The sequence below is a fragment of the Temnothorax nylanderi genome, unplaced genomic scaffold (assembly GCF_030848795.1).
Source record: "Temnothorax nylanderi isolate EJ_2023f unplaced genomic scaffold, tnyl_v1.0 TNYL_tig0007_pilon, whole genome shotgun sequence".
Lineage (NCBI taxonomy): Eukaryota > Metazoa > Arthropoda > Insecta > Hymenoptera > Formicidae > Temnothorax > Temnothorax nylanderi.
In genome coordinates, this window is record NW_027249069.1 from 3,053,167 (window position 1) to 3,075,430 (window position 22,264).

At 41.8% G+C, this 22,264-nt stretch overlaps 3 protein-coding genes across 5 annotated transcripts; 1 reads left to right on the plus strand and 2 right to left on the minus strand.

The window, feature by feature from the left end:
* Nucleotides 1-19: 19 nt before the first annotated feature.
* LOC139782321 (uncharacterized) lies at nt 20-5,326 on the minus strand. Its single transcript, XM_071721315.1, has 9 exons — nt 4,214-5,326; nt 3,294-3,742; nt 2,950-3,228; nt 2,681-2,867; nt 2,348-2,596; nt 1,925-2,149; nt 1,495-1,839; nt 1,252-1,412; nt 20-1,160 (listed from the first exon to the last, which is right to left on the minus strand). The coding sequence occupies exons 1-9, from the start codon at nt 4,559-4,561 to the stop codon at nt 983-985; spliced, it is 2,421 nt and encodes an 806-aa protein (XP_071577416.1). The 5' UTR covers nt 4,562-5,326; the 3' UTR covers nt 20-982.
* Nucleotides 5,327-5,908: 582 nt separating this feature from the next.
* Nucleotides 5,909-22,185, minus strand: LOC139782303 (protein DOP1 homolog). 3 transcript variants are annotated; one of them, XM_071721292.1, is made up of 26 exons: nt 21,573-22,185; nt 21,205-21,446; nt 20,784-21,061; nt 20,534-20,699; nt 20,234-20,423; nt 19,983-20,158; nt 19,635-19,901; nt 17,969-19,544; nt 17,627-17,889; nt 16,406-17,531; nt 15,906-16,328; nt 15,414-15,724; nt 15,073-15,271; nt 14,434-14,835; nt 14,202-14,338; nt 13,957-14,113; nt 13,480-13,851; nt 13,287-13,401; nt 12,912-13,083; nt 12,582-12,793; nt 12,345-12,497; nt 12,062-12,257; nt 11,476-11,487; nt 10,793-10,960; nt 10,597-10,708; nt 5,909-8,767 (listed from the first exon to the last, which is right to left on the minus strand). In XM_071721292.1, exons 2-26 carry the CDS (start codon nt 21,258-21,260, stop codon nt 8,558-8,560), a joined length of 7,449 nt encoding a protein of 2,482 aa, XP_071577393.1. In that variant the 5' UTR covers nt 21,261-21,446; nt 21,573-22,185; the 3' UTR covers nt 5,909-8,557. The 3 variants fall into 3 exon arrangements, with proteins under 3 accessions (XP_071577393.1, XP_071577378.1, XP_071577382.1); XM_071721277.1 differs by having other exon boundaries at nt 13,263-13,401; XM_071721281.1 differs by lacking the exon at nt 11,476-11,487 and having other exon boundaries at nt 13,263-13,401.
* Nucleotides 8,997-13,267, plus strand: LOC139782444 (uncharacterized). The gene is made up of 2 exons (XM_071721479.1): nt 8,997-9,376; nt 9,938-13,267. The coding sequence occupies exons 1-2, from the start codon at nt 9,316-9,318 to the stop codon at nt 10,459-10,461; spliced, it is 585 nt and encodes a 194-aa protein (XP_071577580.1). The 5' UTR covers nt 8,997-9,315; the 3' UTR covers nt 10,462-13,267.
* Nucleotides 22,186-22,264: the final 79 nt, after the last annotated feature.

Consider the following 22,264-nt stretch of genomic DNA (forward strand, 5'->3'; position numbering starts at 1 on the left):
CTTTCCGGGCCTAGATCTGTAATATTTTCAGTAATAGTTTATTGTAAATCAAGTATATATAAAATAAACTTATAAAGATTGTACACTTAAATTACACGACGTCGCCGTCGCGTCAGAAACGGCCGGCTCTTCGCTTGTTGTTCGCGACGACGGCGGTCTTCGGTATCCTCGAAGAGAGACTTTGGCGTTGCATCGTAAGGCAATCGCAACGATGAAAACCGTAACACGAAAACATGGATGCACGAAACGTTCGGTTAAAAGGGAATGTATCTTAACGCGAATTAAATATCCTCGAATTCTCGATATTACTCCCTGATGTCGCGCCGTTGATGATATCGAGGAACCATAAGAACGCAAAATAACTTATAATGACATTGTAAAATCGAATACGTCATTTGTCATTTGTAGTAACGTTTCCGGAGTAATCGAGATTTCAGGGCTCCTGATGTATTTACTGTAATTACATTATATAACGTCACGAGTGAAATATACACAGTTAAATCTAAAATACAAATCATATGGTACAAATTGCGCAATCGAATTTCTATCACCGATAGGTCGCCGCTAAGATTCACGTGACCGTGACCGAATGTTTCAATCTTCGCGCTCGACATTCGTCTTATCATCGCTCTGGGACCTGGGACTGTTTCTTTCCAAGCAAGATTTCGTTGAATCTGTCGCGGATTGTTCGTATAATTGTTGTAAAACAAAGCACTTGTACAGGCACGTTCAGTGTAAGTACTAATATCAATAGCCTCGCGTAACAAACACTTTAACGTTGTACGTCTGCAGTTATGTAATAGAAAAATCCTCAAGGCCAATTAACAACCGGAAATCGACGTAGAATGGGCCGTATATATATACACGCCTCATTCGTTTCCCTGAATAATGTATAAACAGAACTCTCTCACACGTAATACGAGGCACATGCTGTGATATAATTTCGATCTGTCCATTTCCTTCAGCGTGATCCAAACGATCTTCATTTCTCGGATGCGTCGGGATGCTCTGTCTTGATATGATGGGTAAACGTGTACTGCGTCGTGAAGCGTTTCTTGCAATAAGGGCACTGATATGGCATCACGGGATGTGCGGATCTCAAATGCGCCACGGCTAGATCCCTCAACACGAACGGTGACTGGCATACACCGCACCGATACCTAAAAAAAAAATAATAATAAGTATGTCGCACAGAATTAGACTTTTCAGAATAACACACAACATTTTTCCAAGTTTGAAACATCTCTTTACCCGTTGACGGTTTTAATGAGAGTCCGTTTAAGAGGTGGTGGGGTACTCTGCTCGTTAATTTCAACCTTTGGCTCGATAGGAGATACATATTCCAGCGTCTCCGGACGCAATTTTGGCATCGGTTCGTCATCCGCTACAACTTTAATCTCGGGTGTCTGCGTCTATAAACATAACGTTGCCACATAATATATGCCGTTATCGCGAATGTGCGGTCAGAGTCGTGCGGTGTTATCCGTTACGTACCGTACTGCCGCGCATATACTCGGCGTGCATTTTCAAGTGAGCGTTTCGCGACTGCGAGCTCATGAAAGTCGCGTCACATTTGGAGCACTTGTACGTCTTGTTGGCAACGTGAGACGGCGTCTTCTGCCGAGACTTCACGGCGACTTTCTTTCCAAGCAGTGCTCCGCCCGTGCATTGGTGGGCGAGCAGCGTAACTTCTTTGAAAAAGATTTTATTACACTTCGCACAGTGATAGGTTTTATCCACCGTGTGCGTCTTTTGATGCGCCTTATCCATGAATGATTTGTTGCAAACAGCGGATGTGTACAGTGAGGCATTATCGAGCGTTAGGCGTTTATGACAAGCCTACCGATCAGGAGGTAGCTCGTGTTTAAAAAATGCAACGACAATGGATAATAATACGTAACAATAGTTTTGCCGGAAGTCTTACCTCGTGCTTTAACAGCTGCGACTGTTCCTTAAACGATTTTTTACATACATGACACATGTAACTTTTGTGGGAATTATCCGAGTGCGTCTGCAGGTGCGTTAACATTGTCGTGTGGTCGCTGAACCATTGCGAGCAAATGCCGCATCTTGCCACGTTTTTATGTCCACTAGAAATGCGTTTCGTTAGAGATTCATCATCTACCGGGACGTCGTTCCTCTCCATTACCTGTGAATAAAAAAGTGATCGTAACTTAAATCAGGAATTAAAAGTATCGTAACGACAAATTCAATCTCTGAAACGAGTACCCAGAAATAAATATAAATAAATTCAAGGTAATGAATATAAAAAAATCTATAAATTATAGTGTATTGATCCAAGCAAACAATAATCCCTAATCACGAAGAGGAGAGAGATTGAACGAACCTCGGAGTAAGATTTTTTGGCACCGCGAGCTTCCCTTGCTTCTCTCGCTTCCCTCTCAGCGTTTAAGGCCTCCTCTTGCTCGACTGCCGACAAGGTTGGTGTCATTATTGGTTGTTCATTATGCTCGGCTATTTTGTGTCCAGCCAGGCGTATAAGAAGTCCGAACGACCGGCCGCAAATGTTGCATTTGTGCTTCTTCGGTTCATGAGTGCGCATGTGATTCGACAATGCGCTCTGCTGGGTACATCTCTGTAATAGTAGACAATACAAAAATCATAGAGCATGTGAAACACGTAGGACTTCCATATAAAAATGTAATTGCGATTTCATTACCTTCCCGCAAGTAGGACACCTGAGAGATTTCACGTTTTCGTAGTACTGATCATCTCGTTTAATCTCTCTCGGTCGTTCCGCTATTTTTGTCACTGTGGATTCCGAAGATGGCAATTTCTGCGTCACTATCGAGTTTGTTTGATGTAACTGAACGTGACTTTGATAAGATTCTACTGTAGGGAAGAATCTAAAAAACACGAATATATGTTTAAAATATTGAGAGAAGCAGCCTATGAGAGACAAATGTATTTCTTAAAGTCGCAAATTACCTATTGCACAATGAACACCAGGTGTTACTTCCGATCTCGGTCGACTCGGCCAGGTGATCGCGCAATCTGTGCTGCTTCAGCATTTCCCAACGAACGAACTGCCGCTCGCACTGATCACAATCATTCAAGTTCCCCGTGAAATCCAGCTCGACCTTCAAATGGTTACTGGCTTCGTGTTTCGCTAAGAATTCGACAGACTCGAAGGATGCGGAGCACTTTCTACAGGTATACACACGCGGACAGTGCAACTGCATGTGCTTCATTAGACTGTCCTTCGTTCTGGAAATTATAAATTTTTGCTACCAAGCGAATCCACGACGAAAGCGTTGTTACAGAGCACGTACCTGTAATAACTGTTGCAAGGTGCACACCACCATTCGGAAGTTAACTTCGTTATGGACTGCAGTTGCTGATGATTATTCATCGTCAGACTGCCGGTCAGTACCTGTTCCAGAATACTCGTTCGTTTCTCTTCCTTTTGGACTTGATAATCCAATTTAGGAGCTCTCGCTCCTTCCATATCGGACTCCGCTTTTATTTGTATATCCATGCCAAACATCTCCAACAGTTTGCGCTTCTTGTTCAACGGCTCGCTAACGGCGGTTTCGGCACTCAAAATTGGGTCCATATTCATCTCCTTGATCTCCACCTCGCATGGTAATTCGGACAAGGTAACCATGCAGGCATCCTGGATAACCTGATTGATCGGTGTCGCCGAGTCGTCGAAGGGCAGGGTAGCTGATAAAGGAACTAACGGCGGAGGAGCTCTAGACTTCTCCTTGCAGAGCTGTACCTGGCGTTTGAAATAGCAACGGTTAAAGAAGGAATCTGCTCTGCAAATTGATTCTCTTTGCAACGATAAAAAATTTGCGATTATCTCTCCGAAGATCCCAGTCAATACGGAGCATCACAGTTACATTAGTTGCTTTCCATTTACATCAAAACTCAGATAATTCTCACTTGTGATGTCATTCTGTCTTTATTATTCATTAATTCCCAAAAAGGATAGAACGACGTCACAAGTGAGAATTATCTGAGTTTTTATGTAAATGGAAAGCACCTATATTATATCAATGTTATAATTTTGGTACAACATGTGCTATCAAATTGTAAGGCAAATAAAGGCGGGATGCCAGTGTTAAAACGAGAATATCTAATACAAAAAAACATGTGCTATTTATATCACATTTAGATTGTTGCAAAATTATAACATAAAGTAATTTATGTTCTGTGTTGACTGGGACAGATTATCCGTTTGACAAACCTGGCAGGGATCCGACGAGTTCTTCATCGCGTCGAGGTATATCTGGGCGGACTCCGTTTGCTTGTGCCTCAGCAAGACGGCCTGCATGCCCCTGTAGACGTTCAGGCAGTACTGCCTGAACTCGTACGCGTCGTCTAACCTGGCCGCGCAGAACTGGCAGATCTGCTTCGGCAGCGGATCGGTCTTGTACACGAGCACGGGCAGGCAGGCGCGCAGCTTCTCCACCACCCTGCGCTGCATACCCTCGTCGCCGAAGATGGGCAGCATCTCGTTCCTCTCCTCCGAGCACAATCGGCAGACCCTGTCCCACTTGCTGCCCGCGGCCATCGTGTAGAAATTCACGTTCATCGCGAAGGGAGGGTGAGGAGCCACGCCGTTCCCCGTCGAAGACCCCGAGACTCCGCGATCCGCGATTTGGAGGTTAGCCGACGAACCGCGCCGTGCGCGACGCTGGCATGACGGCCGGGGGGGACGGGGGGCGCGCTCGCGCGGGCATGCCCTGGCGAGTGGCGACGTTCGCGCGGGAAGAAACGCGAGAAGCACGCGCGCACCTGGTCCGAGTGGTCCGAGGAATCGAGCGGCTACTTCGCTTTCACCTTCCTTCTTCGCTCAGCCTTCTCGCCTCCTCGGTGAACGCCAGTGAACGCACGGAGCAACGGAGCTGCGCGAACCCGAACCGGTTCCACGCGCGTGGAGGAGCGCGCGCACGCTCGCTCGCCGTTCACCGACGTCCCGACCCAGTGGACATCCCGCCACGAAGGCGAGGAAGAAGGCAAGGTGCTGGCGTCGTCCTAGCGCTCGCGAGACTCTCGCGGGCCGTTCGCATCAGGGCTCCTCCTCGCCATGCGCCATGCGGAGTATGCGGACGCCACTCGGCCACTCTTCGCTTCGTCAGCTCTCCTCAGCCTCTTCCACTCCTTCCTCCCTTCTCTCTCTCTCTCTCTCTCTCTCTCTCTCTCTCTTTTCGGCGTTGCTGTTGCTCGGGCTCCGAGCCTGCTCGAATCGGAGCTCGGAGCCGCCGTCTGCGGATAAGCGAGAAATGGGACACCTTCTCGCGACAGCCGTTTTAGGATCGTGACGTCAACGACGACAAGCGAGACGACAGGCGAGATCCTTGTGCGATTCTCTCTGATCCTCTCGCCAGAAAGCTAGCAGCCACCACCTACGACCTAGGATATGACCTTCATCTGTTGTCTTCTTCCGAAATCCGAGATCTCGGCTGTTCCGGCGGGGTGACGGCCAACTACTTCCGGGAATCTGTCTACTCACCTTCCTCACGTTAAACAGTCAATAGTCTCAAGATTTCGTTGTCGTTTCGTCATTAGAGATTAGAGTTTCCCCAGCGTTCGCACCTCTTCAGCCTTCTCTGAAAATTTTGCTTTCAGCATTACTCAAGATGGCCGATGCAGTTGTTGAAGATCTCTTGCAGCTTCATTCAGGCTGCAGTCCATTTGATGCTATAATAAATGCTTTGAAGCCTTCTTCTTTCTTTCTTCATTGAAGGAAAGAGGAGTGGACTGCAGTCTCAGTTTCTTTACTCAATTTCGCGATTGAAAGCAATTGCTGTTAAGAGTCGAAGCTATGATTTAAAGGACACAATAAGGAAAGAACACTTTTTAATCTTATATTGTTATATCTTTTACAATCGCTTCTATTTTTAATAAAACTTACTGCACCATTGATTGACCAAGCTCCTTTTTTTTTTTTGAAGTGTAATCTTTATTTCTTTCAACGTAACATAACAGATTATTAATGGTACAAGCGAGTGCACTGCTAAAATCGCAGTGAGTTACAGTATCTGTCGAATATTTGTTACATAAAAGCGACACAACTTCGACAAAGGTACATAATATTTCTCCGACACTAACCGCGTTAGTCTGTGAGCCGAGAAAATATCTTCATATAGTTATACTATCCTGACACTCACAAACCGCTAGGATATTGCATAAAAAAAAGGTTTAATTCGTAGAAAAATTTAAGGAATAAACATTACTAAAATCGTATCACCGACGTTTTGTATAACTGACGTGTATAATATATATATAAATATACATAACTAGATTTATAAACACTTCCTTTCATGTTCAATAAACAACAGATCCTTGCACAAGCCCTTGCTCTAAAAGCAGTCAGAATGAATTTATTCGTAACTACTGGTGGCTTAGCACCGAGTAGTAACTAGTAACTAATACTGCGATACATAATTATCCTTTCAGAAATTAATTACAATCTCGAAGTAATAACGACGCAAAATAAATCGAGCTAGTGTGTCTAATAATTTGACGCTACGTTACTGTATATTATTTATATATGCGACTTGCAGATTCGCACGCTTTCAAAATGCTGCGTATAAAAAAATAAATCCGCTGTGTAAGCCGTCGATTTTTTTCTTTTATATTAGATACATACAAGTCGCGAGTATATAGAATTTATAATATAAATTTATAACATTGATATTATGTATATAGATATGAATATACATAGATATATAATATATGATATAAATTTATAGTATAAATTTTATATGTCACTTTATATAGCACTTTATTGACACGATCGTTTATTATTAACAAAGAATATCTACCAATGTGATTCTGCCATTTCATTGGTTCGTTATTTTATCGGTTGGTTTATTTTATTAGCCGAAAAACTGAAGAAAGAACTACTTTGGATTAAAAGAATTACTTTAGTTGGAAAGAAAAGATCTTTTAGCAACATATAAGCTCATTTGCGAAAGGTAGTAACAATATGCGTCCTAACGGACAACTTTAAAACTTTTATTGAGCAAAATAGACAACGTACATTTTTTTCCGTTATATATTCCAATATTTTGGGTCTGTTTTCTATTGCTGAACTGGCTCTGCACTAGTTCAGAGTTTATCTTTTTCCTTCCAATGTGGAGTAAAAAAGATAAACTCTGAACCAGTGCAGCCAGTTCAGCAACAGAAAACAGATCCCTTATCTTCGAGTTCTTATATCTTTCCTAACTGTGTGCAGAAGCTTGTACGGGCATGCCGTACGGATTAAGTAGATATTCTTGGTATTAGATTTTTCTCAGTATGTATATTAATTTCTCATAAAAATATAATGTCTTATTTCAAGCACATGTTATTTATACGGCGTATATATTATACTGCATTATGTAATATCGATTTATCGGTTTACATAGCAAAGTCTGTTCGTTAAGATGAAGAGCGTTCGGCAATAAGGATAACTTTATGTTAGACAACTAAGATAGAAGTTCATAAGGTCTTCACGGTGTTCCTTCCTTGATCAGGTAGTTCGAAACGCATAAAAGCGAGCGAGCTGCTTCGATAACGCAAATTGTGGCTTGATGACGCATGCGAGAACAATGCAGGTACATCGTCGAAAACATAACTGGACCGTCCCGTATCTTCACTCCACCCGCCTGGGGTTTCACTGTGAAATCTCATGAACTTCCACACCTACAATTAATATTCGCACACTTCGTATTGCAAGCGGGGGAGGGGGAGGGGGAGGGGGCATTAATTGAATTTCTATCTCTCCGTTCATCCATCTTTCATGGTCTGCATTTCAGCGCGGAGTTTGCTACTCAGACCTGTGGAGATACCTCCTGCGATCTGTCACTTTAAATTGCACGATAACATGGGAAGTTAAAGAAAGAGAAATAAAGCTATCGGCGGGAAAATTATGACGGTTGTGTGTCAGAAAATAGTGGGAAGACCTTGTTCCGTAAAAATATTATGTTACACTGTACACGCTCCATACAATTTTACAACAGCAGGCCAACGAGCGAGTTTAGCTTGCCATATTATACATGCTGATAACTATTCACAACCGAATGAGGAGACAAATCGAAAGCTTAATCAAGTAAAAACCAGTAACAGAAAATGTCGATTATTTTACACGCCCCAGATTCACTCCTGATTCTTAATTATAAAATAAATTTCCTATTTCGTTTACGATCGATTTGTCCATTTAATAGCTCTCGACGTATCAATCCTTTTTTTTCCTTGTGCGACTAAAACTCGTTCAAATATTCGTTTGTCCTCAAATTTAGCATACTTTCCATTAATACAGAATAAATTTTCTCTCTGTCTCTCTTTTTTTTCTTTATTTGTCAAGCAAACGCTTCGAAACATTTAATAACAGAAGCAGTTGGCGCGTTTTCTGGATGTCTGTATTCTAATTGTGCCACATTTATACAATATAATATTTACGTATAGACTTAAGTGCGGCGAACTTCCTTGATACCTTGTATATATTTTTTTATAAATATATCAAAGGATAAAGCGTCTTAACGACATTTTTTCCCGATTGACGAACGAATATTACTTATACAGCTTCACTATAGAATCCTTACTATCTCGCTGGCACGGCCGGCATTTTCTCAAGGAAGTCTTGCTCGATTACAGTCTCCAGTTGCGTGTTATTTATCGGCACGTATGTGTCGCACGTAGCACGACTAAGGCTTGAGAAGAAATGGTGCAGATCTTGCAAAGAGCGAACGTTATTCGACGTTAATAGAAGCTCCCCCGGATTCCTTTTCGGCGGTGGACCTTCTGGTTTGAACTGCAAAAAGAGATCGGTATAAGTTTAAGAAAATAATAAGGAAAGAAATATCTCTGTTTGATTATATATTATAAAGGAGCAACGCGAAACAATATGCAAAAAAAAGTTATATTTGTAGCACCAAATGTTGCACAATACCGCTCGACTCGAGAGCGCGCATTGGCTTAGGTACAAAAACGAATATATATATGCGATTTCTCACGATACTAAAATAAAATAAGTATTTCAGTATTGCTGCAGTGGTGCTACACCAAGTTCCTATAATTTTCATTCTCGTAACACATATATTAAATGTAACGAACGCAAGATCTGAATAACCGTTATTTAATAACAATTTTTATGTTTCTCGGAAAAAAAATCTAATTAAAATACACAAGCGACAAAGTTGGATTAAGTGGAATTTTTTCGTAACGTAACAACAGCAACGTCTTTAAGTGGAACCGATATAAGAGCAGGGTCACAGTGATAATTGAGACTATTCGTATAGTTTAGTCCTAACAGTGTACACCGAGTTTGTCGAGACAGTCTGTGCAGAAGCGATCACAGCGATGATCTGGTTGAAAATCTTATCTTATTACAGTATGTGCACCGTAATAGTTCTTTCTGCACGTGAGTACTAAACCAATATGATCATTTAAGAGATACACGATTCATATTTTCCTTCTATCTCCTTTTTTCAAAGAAAAACATAGACTCATATAAGGTGCTTTTTCTCTGTTAAGTCTTGAATATTTTATCTGTGCACGTTCTTTCATTTATACAGAATGTATAAATATAATCCTGAAATATTTATAAACATAAATGTTCATCTTTTTTGTTCATGATTATATTCTGAATGCTCTAAATGGTTTTAATGTAAGTTAATTGATGCCAATTAATGAAGAGATGGCTGTAACGGGACGGCCTTTCCTACCAAATTAATTTAATTAGTTCAATTTCCTTCTAATAAAAAAAATTATTTAATTTTTTGTTCTGAGTTCTTTAAAATAAGTCTTTTAAACATTAGACAAATAAAAATTAAAACGTTTAAACAAGAAGCGACTTATGACATAGTGATCTATTTCATCTTCTCCTATTTTAATGAAATAAAAGTAATTAATTTTATTTACTTTTAATGTGCGTACTCAATTAATGAATATTGCGATAATTTAATTATTGCATTTATTACAGAATATACGGGCGACTCCGACTACAACGATTTTGATTTCTATGAAGATTTATCAACGGACCGCTCGAGAAGTTTTAATAAAGAATACAACAATGTCGCGCAAGACAATTTTTACGTTGCAAACGATTTCGACGATGCAGAATATCAGGACGGCGCGTATCCTAGCTCAAACTTCGCTGTTTTTAAAGACAATATCGGTTCTTTTGAAAGGAGTCCCTTCAATAAGCAGTTTGACTGGCACAAACTGCCCGAGAAAGTTTACAGATACACCAAACATCGAATTCCCGGGTACGACTACGACGAATTCGGTTACATGCGTTCCAAGAATGTTCAGGAGTGTGACGACAGATCGGTCTGGACGCATTGTCTCTGCCAATTCACATGTTTGAAACCGGATGAAGTAGACTGTTACACGCCATGCAGAAGCGGATGCGAGTGCAAGGAAGAGTACGTTTTTGACGAGAAAATACAGAGGTGCCTGTTACCCGAGGAATGCTCGACGAAAAATTACCATTACAATTACTAAACTTTATATCGACATATATTTACGCTTTCAACGTTCATTAAGCTACTCTTCTTCGCAATTGCGGGAAATAAGGTCGACTGTGCAGCCGACAATCGCGCCAAATAATTTATCGTGTCGCGAAAGCATCGTGCTCACCTTACTGTCCATCAATTTTGCTATTCTCGTAATATGCGGCACAAAGTCTGAAGATAAGTTATTGTTATCCATACAGCCTGCCGCTGCATCTCCGACGAATGCCCATTTATACCTGTAAATAAGCGGGACAATACAGATTATCTCGTAATGAAATACGCGCCTCCCTCCGCTTCAAAATCTTTCTCTCTCCGCTTACATCTGAAATTGTGGTAATCTATGCGCGGGCAACAGCAACGCGAGGTCTAACAGCTTGGCGGCAGCCAGCTGCAGTTGCAACCAGTGAGGATGCCCGTGTGCCTGAAGTCCGTTGCTGGCGTTAACAGCCCACGACGAGTCCAGAGCGGACAACAGTTTGATGTGCGAGCTACAAAGAAATGTAAATGCTGTGTCATTTAGATCGCGGCAAAGTGAAAAAGTTTCTTGGGAACTTTAACTGATTCCGCAAGGTATAAATAATATGCAATATTTCCCCGCAGAGCTCGATCAACAAGATACAAGATTGTTATTAGTAATACCCTTTGACATTCGACATGCTCGACACAGTGGTGTAAAGTCTTTTCTCCTGTGGTCCTAGTTATTCTTTTGAATATTTGTATCTAAGGCTATGTACTTTTCACAGCAAGTACTTATATTTAGTTCTTTAATTATTTATCCGTTTTTTAAGTACATTCACCTCTTTATACTTGAAACCAGAAGTTTGTATAATGTAAAAATAATTTTAATATAATATAAAAATAATTTCAAGCATTGTGACTTTATTCTAAACATACTCCTAGACTAAAATATATCTTTTACATCACTGTACTCGAGTGCCCTTACAACATTAACAGTATGCATACGCGTGCGGTATGTCGAATATGCATTGGACCATCGAGTTACCTGCTATGACGACTGCCGTCCCAACACCATTCAAGTTACGGAGGCACCACAAATCCCATCAAATCGCGAAGATGCCGAAACAGAGCCAAAAACAGTACGATATTAGATAGTATCCATGTTAGTGGGGAGGGCATACACAAATATTATGCTATTTAACATCCTTTATTTCTACACATATATTTTAGATCCGGAGAGGTAAATCGCATACTTTTGTCTCGCGTTTCTATTCTACATATTATAAGATTGCGTTTTTTGTCGTTTCGAGGATTTTGAAAATATTGGTGAATATCAGATCTGAATATTGGTCCCAAAATTGATGCGAACCATCATCGATGCCAATATACTAATAATATATCTGCATAAAAATATTTTCATTATAGCGGTCTTTTTCGATGTTTACGAGTCTTGGAGACAAAACGTAAGTTTTTGAAAGAAGATTAAAAGAACGAGAAGTACTCTCGACTCTCGATACCTCAAGATAAATAACTGCGTATTATAAATAAACGTATACCATGCACATACGAAGCAACAGCGTCCCATAAGCAAGTTTGCTCAATAAGCACACGAATCAGAAGAATTTACGTACCTGAATTCTTCGCTGTCTGTACTCAATTCCTGTTCAATGTAGAGGAATACTTGAACAAGCTCGCTAACTATGACCGGCCATAAGGATGTCGCGTGTTGTGGTGACATTCTCAATAGCAGTACGCGAAAACAGAGAAACACTTGCGCCTGAATAGACGGGATTACTTGGGGTAGGCGTAAACTGTCTGCTAAACGTTCTGAAAGCAAAATAATCAGTGTATATGTGTATGTGTGTAAAAACCTAATTATACGTAATACATTTTATATACTCCGCGAATATTCACCTTGTATCTCCGGCATATATTTGTGATACTGATCCATTTCGCTGCAAAGAATGACGAACGCCAGACGTTTCAAGAGCTGTGCTTTCTGCTCGTACTCCTGTTCTTTCGAAGAAAATATACTGATCCCGCTGCCTTGAGCCATGGAGACGCGATCTATTTAACGGAACAGTCGTAATATGTTAATTTTTATCATTATGGTGGACACACGTATTGAAGATGTAGTAAAATGTGCATTACTCATTAAATCTCTGAAGGTAGTATTGTCGTGTGTCATCAAATTGTCTATTATGGTTCTCCAATACGGTAGACAGGCCGGTATCATTTGGAAAAAGGCCGAGTCGAGCAACAAATCTAAAACGTCCTTGCGCCATGCCTTTCTCGTGTACTGATATCCCGATAAGGAAGCCAATAGTTGAGAGCAAGCGGTGAACGAGGCGATATTTTTTATCCTGTTAGATAATTAGATAAAGTAGGCAAAGTTCAAACGCTGTTCTATCTTATCCGAATCTCAAAGAAATCCAAATAAAATTTCTACGGTTGAAGAGCGCAGCCATTTTCTAAACTTACGTGTGATTCTTTAGGTAAGGTGTAACATTGTACATGAGATTTGTCAGGAGCGTTACCACGCGCTCCTTCTCTAGCGAACCGTAACTAACATCCAACAGTGGTGCGAGTATTTCCGCTAATACCGCTTGCGCTTGAACGCTATACGCCGCATTAGGTGGGGTTCCGGGTGTTACTGTAACGCAAAGTTTTCAATGATAATCACGAATATATTGCGGGAGGAATATAGAGCTGTTTGCAATTGCCAGACTGCATAAGAAAAAAGAAAGATAAAGCGCGAGAACAAAAACAGAATTTGCCGTTACGTTAAAGATTCTTCGAATATGTCTACAAAATAAATTGCACATTACGCACCAGCACCATTTTTTCCCTCTTTACCTTCCGAAGAGCCTTCCACCACCTCGAAAACGTCTTCTCGGACGGCCAAATTTCTTCTTAGCCACGTTGTTTGCTCTAAACAGGCACCGGCTATTTGCGAACACGATTCGATCAACTGAAATGTTTATTAAAAATAGTTTATTAAGCAACTGTGTTATTAATTATTGTACAATGAATTACACAAGATAATAACCTTCGCAGACACGTCTTGCAAGTCTTTGATGTCTTTCTTCTCTTGCATAGGTGGGCACTTTTGTACATATTCGTTCAGTATAGCCAGCAAGAGAAATTGGGCAGGTGCTGTTAGCGATAGACCATCCTTTAATAAACTGAGCAAGGATGCCCAAGACTCGATAAGCGATTGCGACGTGTTACTCTGCATGTAGACATAAAGTAATTCTAGCACCGAGACTTCTAGTGAGAAATCTTGCTTGATTCCATGTATCGGCGGTGGCGTTTTCACTACTTGATGCACGGTGTGCACCAAAGTATCAATGGGCATAACACGAATCGCACTAACAAGGTGAACCATTACTTGCTGATTAGGGCAGGCTTCCGGAAGTATCTGGAAGTACCGAAATAATTACAACTAATCAGCATTCTTTCCAAAACTGATAATACTATTATTTTTCATTTTATTATCTTTTTAAAGATATATAACGTCGGGTACCTTCTTTGACGCAGCGGATGGTTGGCGCCTTTCGTGCCATGCAACCGCGACTGCAGCCAAGAAGTTGGCTCCGTGATGAAAAGAAATTGGAGACAGGAGCTCCAATAATTGATATTTGACTATTCTCGGACTGCCCACCACACAACTGGCTTGTTCGCTATACGATATTATTAAAAAGATATTGCATTAATACAATATAAAAAATTTTTCTACATATTTGATTAAAAAGTACAAATAAAGTATACTTGTCTTTTGTTGCCAGAACCGCTTGCCATAAAGCAGACAATGATGCTATTATTCTTGGTAAATGGCTTAATGCTGTTCTTCTGGCGTGTTGCTGCAGCTCGTTCGCGCCAGTTTTATCCTTCGCTGTGGATAAATCCTATAAAAAACGAAAACTTTGCTATTTTGTACCGAATAAATCAAATATCGATTAATTGTACCTCATAATTAAAAAATATATTTTGTCCAACTAACCGGAGAAAGTGGGCTGGGCATAAAGACGTGTATGAGATTGTTGAATATCTGCCCGGGATTAGCACCGGGAATTCCCGTTTGTATCGTACCACTTAACGGTTGATTAAACGAGAATCCAACTTGCTGAGAGGTGTCCAATAGACAGTAATGCAGCAAGTACGTCAAAGCCTCCAAATGTGTTACGGTGTAATCTGCAGGCAAGCAGCATTCCACTGTGCTTATATCCTGTAATTTTGATGTCAATGTTGCTTCTTCGCTGATGTAATATGACGCTAGGTGCTCAATATTGCAGCACAGCTGATGAATAACCGACGTTACAACGGATGTTAAAGACGGTCCCATAAAAGGTAGACTGGACGTAACAAGAGTGGTCCAATGTTGATGAAGATGTCTCATGTGATCCTACGAAATTTGTATTCATATACGAATTACTTATTTCGTTAGTGATTTTGTTAGACCGATCATCACTTTCTATTTAATCAGATTAGTTCGTAATTTATACAAATCAATATTTACAATTTAAAAACATTATATATAATTTAATAAAATATGTTATATCGTGCTTTGATTATCGCGTTTAAAAAATGAGTATAAACTTTTGAACCGATCTGACAATGTACGTTGACATAAATAGCATACGAGTTGCAGGGCGCTAAGAATACTAGCGAGGAACATCGGTTGCTGTGGTATTGCTGCCCCAGAGACATATTTCAAACTGTTCCCGATCAAGTTTGACGTCCGTGTCGGCGAACTTGGTATAGGCGACGTCGTTAAATTAATTTCCTCTCCTTTTTGACTACTACACTGATGCTCCAACATAATTAACGCTAACAATAACCTAGGAAAATAATAAATCAATCGTTATAAAAAATTACACAATTACAACTGAAACTGGTTTTAATGCTAATGTGAATTTTGAATAGTCTCGTCAGTAGCGAATTAGCGAAATATTCTTGCAAATATATTTGCTGCATATTTACCGTAACAATTGTATCTGGAAAGCTTCCGTATGATCGCTTGCTCTATATTTACATTTGTTAACATCATTGTCGACAAACGGGTCATTAAATAAGACGATTTCTTCAGTAAACGTGGAAACATCCTCATTCTCCTTGTGAGCGTTCTTCATGCTCATAACACTGGACACAAGACAGTGCAGAGCAACTTTTTGTACTTTACATTTAGTCAATAAATCAACTATGTAGCAGCTAAAGCCTTTCCCAGAATCGCGGACGATCGGGATTAATTCGGAAAATATTAGCGTCAGTAACTCTGCACTCGCAAGTTGTACCTATGTGGGAGATATTTTTATCAACATAATTAACAATATCCATTAAAAAAAATAAATAAGTTTAATAAAAAAAAATATATATTTAATAAAAAATTTTATATAACACTTCTTAATTTATATCTTCCTTCAATGTTTTTTTAAGATATTAAATTAAGACATTTTTTTTAAATCGAGCACACACCTGGCGATTACCAGCGATCTCTTCGCACGTAAGTCTCATCTGTCCCAGATTTGGATAGTAGCTTCTCGCGAAGTACAGGCATACGCTTATCAACACTTCCAGATACATGCTACTCCTGTAAGCCGCTATGAATTCCGTATTAGCTACATCACCATGAAAGTTCCGGCCAAAAACACTTTTCCTATGTCTTGCCAACAAGTTTAATAGCACTGTGTTCTTTGTTGCGTTCGTTACACCGGTTGTTGCCGCGCAACACAGAAACATTCGCATGTTCGTCAATAGTTCGTTCCTGAGGGTACGCAGAGCATAAAGAGTCCTGGCCGAATCATACACCCCACAGTAGAGCAACATGTGAGAGTGAAGGTTGTGAACACCAAGGCCGACATTTCGATTAGTTTTCGCGTTATGCTGTGGAATTTCCTCCTGCAGAACAGAAAGTATTGAACGAAAAGATATTGCGACGTTTGTCATTTCACCAAGCCAAATAACAAGACACTTACGCTTTTAGGTGGTTCGGCGATGTCGCACAATTGCATTGCACGATCGAGCACTTCGTTCAGAATCTCTTCGACTATGCTGGTGCTGCTGGAATTGCTGAAGTACTCTTCCGCAGTGGTGCTGACATCGAGTTCGCCGTCGTCGTCGTCCATCGTCCAGCTCGGCACCTCCGCGCTCGCTTCAAAACTGCCGATATCATGATCGTAATTCGCGCTGAATTCGTTCGTGCTGTAATATCTGCCCTTTATGATAGTGCCCGCCACCTCCCTGGAACTGCCCGGCATTATGACAGTTTCCTTCTTTTGCTTCGACTGTTTGTTAGTTACTTCGGGACTGCTCGAGTCCAAGCTATTCGTTATGGAATCCGACGACGAATCGACATCGTCGTTCAACTTCTTGTAGCTACTCTTATCCTTTGCCTTCAAGCTGGAATTCGTCGATTCGAAAAGACTCTCGTCTAAACTGGCAGTAGAACCTTTGTCGAAATCAATTTTCTTGAAACGGGTGGCATTTTTCAGCAACTCCGTTCCCTTACGCATACTGGGCAACGAATCGTCCTCCGTTAAAGAGTCATTTGAATTTTCGTTACAGTTGATCGAGAGGGGATTTACAAACACGGAAATCTTCCTGTTGCCGGATATACTGGGCGGTACCTCGAGTTCCTTCATAAACTGATTTCTCTCCGTGACATAGTGATTGCAACTATCACCAGTCGCCAGCGTTGTCACCGCGAAAATTCGTTTTATCTTCACAGGATTTATCGCCGGCTTCTTCTTCTTACCCTTCTTCCACCTTTTATCCTCGTCCACGCTATCGCTCACGTGATATATCACATTGCCATCGACCGAACTGATCGCGTAAATTTTCGCTGCACCCTCCGTGTCGTCCTGTACCTCCGATTTCTCCTCCACGGGATCGTTCTTCGTTAGGACGGTATTACTGTGTTGTATACTCACGTGAAGGACGCTCATACGACATGTGGATGGATCTAATAGTATTGTCAGCAGGGGATCTATTACGCGCGATATGTCGCCGCGCATCAAGGAATGTAGCAGCCACGATTGAGCCTGCAGCTTTAACGGCGAATTATCCGCAAGCTGAAGATTGTCCAATATTTTCAATAAGGATCTACGCAACACGACAGAACACAAAAGCAATATTTCGTGAAAACCATAATGTTACATAATTAAAGCTGGACAAACATTAGAAACCTTTTTACTTACTGGTCAAAAGTTCTGAGACAGCCACGCAACCTTGGATTCGTTTCAATTTCTCGTCCTAAATGCCACAAAGTGGCGAATCTACCGAATCCCTCGATCCTCTTCTCGGGATTCTCAGAAATGAGCGCAGATCCTATCAGATCTTCGACCGCGTCGCAGGAATCGTATAAAGCGTGATGCAATTCGTGCAAAAGTTCTACGCAACGCATCCTGAATTTATGGGCGGGAAGTTCGCCCAAATGATTCCACAAGGAATGTGCCAATACCTTTATGTTAAAAGTAATTATGTTTAATATTTTATTTTTAATAAGATATACCGAATGCAGAAATCTTATTAGGGTGTACCTGAAACACATTAGTATACTGCATCAAGTAAGTTACATGCCATTGCTTCAACAGAGGCACGATAATAACCGTCGTCACACCTTCTCCACTTTTCGGATGTGTCTCGACGTCATTGTGTGCCTTCAACAATGCCACCAAGTCCAATAACGTGGCGATGCTCGTTAACTGTAACGCGGGTTGTTTCTGCAACCAGCAGGAACAGACTATTAAAACTTTCAACCAATCCGGAAGAACGTGCTCGAACTTTGGCTCCTCCTCCACGAGTACGTCGTCGCCGGGCGAAAAGTACTTTGGAAATGTGGACAACTCGACAAACAAGCTGGACGCTATTTTCATGGCTTCGATCCACTCCGATTGCGCTGCCATATCGAGAAATAGGTGAAAAATATCCAGGCACTTGGTATCCTCGGTTACGGATGTGTCTTGACTAAAGAATCCGGAATCGTCTATGTTTAATCTGGAATTCAGCAAGAATTCCAAGTAACGCATTCTCTCGTCAAAACTCTTTCTCGGATAAGACACCACTAAATGATCGAACATATCCTGTACTGTTCTCTCCTTGCTAAGTATCCGATTGCTAATTAATTTAACATAAAATATTTCGTATTGCCGCAGGCACTTTTCCAACATGGAGTGCTGTGCCTGAAACGCCGGAGATGGTCCCCTACACAAGGATCCCGTCGATCCCATTGGAGTAACATTCTTGAAGTTTTTCAACGTGGCTAGACGGCTGTCCGAAGATTGATTCTTCGAGGATATTCCATCGGTCTCAATGCAGCTCGCTTTAATATCGTCCATGCTTTTATTTCTAGATAAAGGTTTCGGGTCTTCGCTCACTATAACGGATATGCTACTGCCATCGGCTTGTATAGTGTATGTGTCGTTTAATTTGGGAGTGCTTTTGCTCGCCTTCTTCTTCGACTTCTTCTCGTTCCTTTTAGCGGCACCGCCGGAATTGGCTCTTCTCCTTGTACTTGGGCTTTTCTCCACGAAGGGGATACTGGACGTGTCGGGCTTATTCAATTTACTATCCGACTGACTCTTCTCTAAAGGGATCGCTGTTAAGGAATTATCGCTGGGAACTGTAATGTTATTCAGAGACGTGTCCAACTTGGTATCTACTTCACCACATTTGTCCGCATGAGCCGTTATCATCGTTGGTTGCACTCTCGACAAGATCTTGCCGCACAATTTGAGGCTTTTCGAAATTTCCACCGGGGACAGGATATTACTGTGATATAAAAGCTTGCTGGTTATTTCGTAAAATAAGCCAGGAAGATGTTCAGACGGCGTGTCGATAAACGCGTCCAACGACACAGTCTCAAGTAAAAATTCCGTTAGCACGCACACTTCCACGAGATTCGGCATTCCACTACCGACCGGTCTGACAGCGACGTCTTCGATCGCGACTTGCGTCTTCGATCTGATATTACAGGCTTTCTCAAACAGATGCCCGCAATGTATCCAGATGTACGACGGTTCCAGAGTCGAAAATAACAGATTGGCAGACTTCACCACTTCATTCGCTTTCGGTGCGTGACTCGACACGGATTGTTTGCATGCATTATAAAATGTTCTAAAATGTAACGTGCGATTGTTAGAAAACATGTTAAAGAATTCGATTTCAACAGCATAATTTTATTTTACAACGCATAGACGATTTTACCTAAACACTTCAAACAGAATGTCATCCAAAATTATTGGTCCAATATCCACCTTATCAAGTAACGAGACAAGTATCCTATATGGCTTCAAATCTTGCGAATTTTCTTCACACACTTCTTTAAGCAGATATTTTATCGCTTCGACTAGCATTTCCTTCGAATACATATCAAAGTACGTTATATCCTCTTTAGTATCTGCAGTTGCATGGGTCTTCTTCTTTAAAATCGATGTGCTCACTTCAGTGCCCAACAGCCAAGCAAACAAACGTCTACAATTGTACGATAGAAAATATATACATATAAAGTATAAACATTTGAAGAAGTCTGTCATACATTGCGACCTCCTTTACCTGTTTAAGCTCATGTCTCTTCGCAATATAGTAACTAGAGCAGCTTTTATTAACAATATCATATCTTGATGCATTAACTGACTGTTGTGCATAGGAAAGCCTATCAACAGAAAATCCAGTGCGCTTCTCTGCACCAACACCGAAGTGTCTCGCACTCCAGCACATAAGGCTGAAATCTTTTATAAAACAGTACATTAGAGGATCAAATTTTAAGATGTATATCCATTGTTTAAACGCAAAATTTTTCTTACCATAATTTTAGTATTAGTACCCATAATATATTTTTGCTCCTCCATTGATAGCTTCTTGTTGAAATGTGCTAGCACAAACGATATCGCAGGCAATCGAATGCCAGAGTTTGAAGCCAAGCAGTCCCAGAGACATGCATAAAAGTGTTCCGCACCCACACCCTCGCACACTTTCTCCAGTAAGGAGTTAGTTCTGGTAAAATAATGTCCCCATAAATTTTTATATTACTCACGCACAAATCTACATATTATTTACGAATATAACACAAAAAAATGCTGCAAAGATAATATCGTAGATCGTACCTGTCAAAATGATCAGATCCATCTTCTAGGCCCAAGAGGACGCCGCTTAAAAAACCACTTAATCCTGGTCTCAACCTTTCGCCGAGTGGCACAAAGTGCGTCTCGTATACCGTTAACAATGACGGCCTGACATTCATAGCAGCATGACCCAATAATGGAAATAGCCCTAATCGAGAACAGACGAGTATACAGAATGCACCAAAGTAGCCTACCATTATTTCTTTCACGTTTCTCGACAGGTGACACTTACCTGCGCTATAAATGAAGAGCTCATGGCTGAGCCTATTAGTGCCCATACACTTAAAAATAATGTCGTACGTTTCTAAAGCTTTTAAGTGAACACCAGAGGGTAACGCCGGATGCATGCATTGGGCTAATCTCTTCGATATTTTGATTCTCCTTGGAATAACGGGAAACTTCATATGGCTCAACAGCACTTTGTTGAGCTTTCCCAAGGCAGAAATTAAATCTGCCCATTCGCTCGTGTACTCGAAGCTTTTCAGGGCCTTGTCGACAGCGGACACATAGCTGTATGACAAATATATATAACATATCACAACGAGTTCTTTGAACTGTACAAATGCCAAGTGATAAAATGTGAACTATTACAATTATTACAATTATTACTGAGCCGCATGTGCCAGTGATGCTAAACATGCTAATCTACTTACACCCGATACTTCGAGTCCTTCATCAACTCGTACTCCTCCAGAGCGATGGAACCCATTGTTGCGTCTCTCTATCTTTCGCGACTAAACGAACTACGCTGCGACGATGCTGTTCCTCCGCGTCACTTTACATGATTCCAGATTTCTACCTCACGGCACAATGAGTCACAGCGAGGTCCCCAATTACGCTGCGGGTCTTATCGCGCGGCACATCGTGGCTTCAGATAAGGCGGGCACCGCGGTACCTGGAAATCAGTCCTCGTTACCACGTAGAGCCCCTACTTATATGTATAGGCGTCTCGCGGCCGCGCGAGGCCCGGCCCGCGGCCGTTTTCCCCGCTCGGCCAGACTCCAGGGAAACAGAAATTTACCCTCTCGCTCCCTCACCGGACGAACCGACTGGGCCGCGGTCGTTCATAGCTCGCGTCTACGCGGCTGTGTTTACACGAGCCGAACCTGTCGTCGGCCCGCTATCTCGGTTTGGTTATCTCGTCGTCGCGCGGCCGCCGTTCCCCCGCCGCGGCCGTCTCGCTCTCCCTCCACAGGAATTCAGCGGCGATTCACCGAGTCGGCATACCGCTCCCAGCCTCGAGTCCTTGAAATCGCTCCTCAAGTGCCAAGTTCCCTGGTAATCCTCCGACCACCTCCGACGTCTCTCGAACTCCCGGACACGTAACGGTCGATCGTCGGTAGTCCCAGCTGTCCTCCAGCTGTATCCGGCGGGACCGTGTGGCGCGACGCGCGCTTCCGAACTTCCGATCTGATTATACTCCGAACTCCGATTTCCCCTCGGGAATCTCGGGTCTCTCGGGATCGGACTATCAGAGACTGACGACTGCTGACGACTTCCGAAGTCCGATGCGCCACCGACGCACTCGGACAGCTCACCTCTCGCGGTTTGACGTTCGTTGACGTTGACGTTACGTTAACGCGCGTGACGAGTATCGGATCGACGTGGACGACCTTTCGACGGACTCGATTGACCGAAGGCGACTTTTGATTAAATTTAATTGGCGATTAATTCAACCGGCGGAATCGCCTGCAGCAAAATTTCCAACTGTAT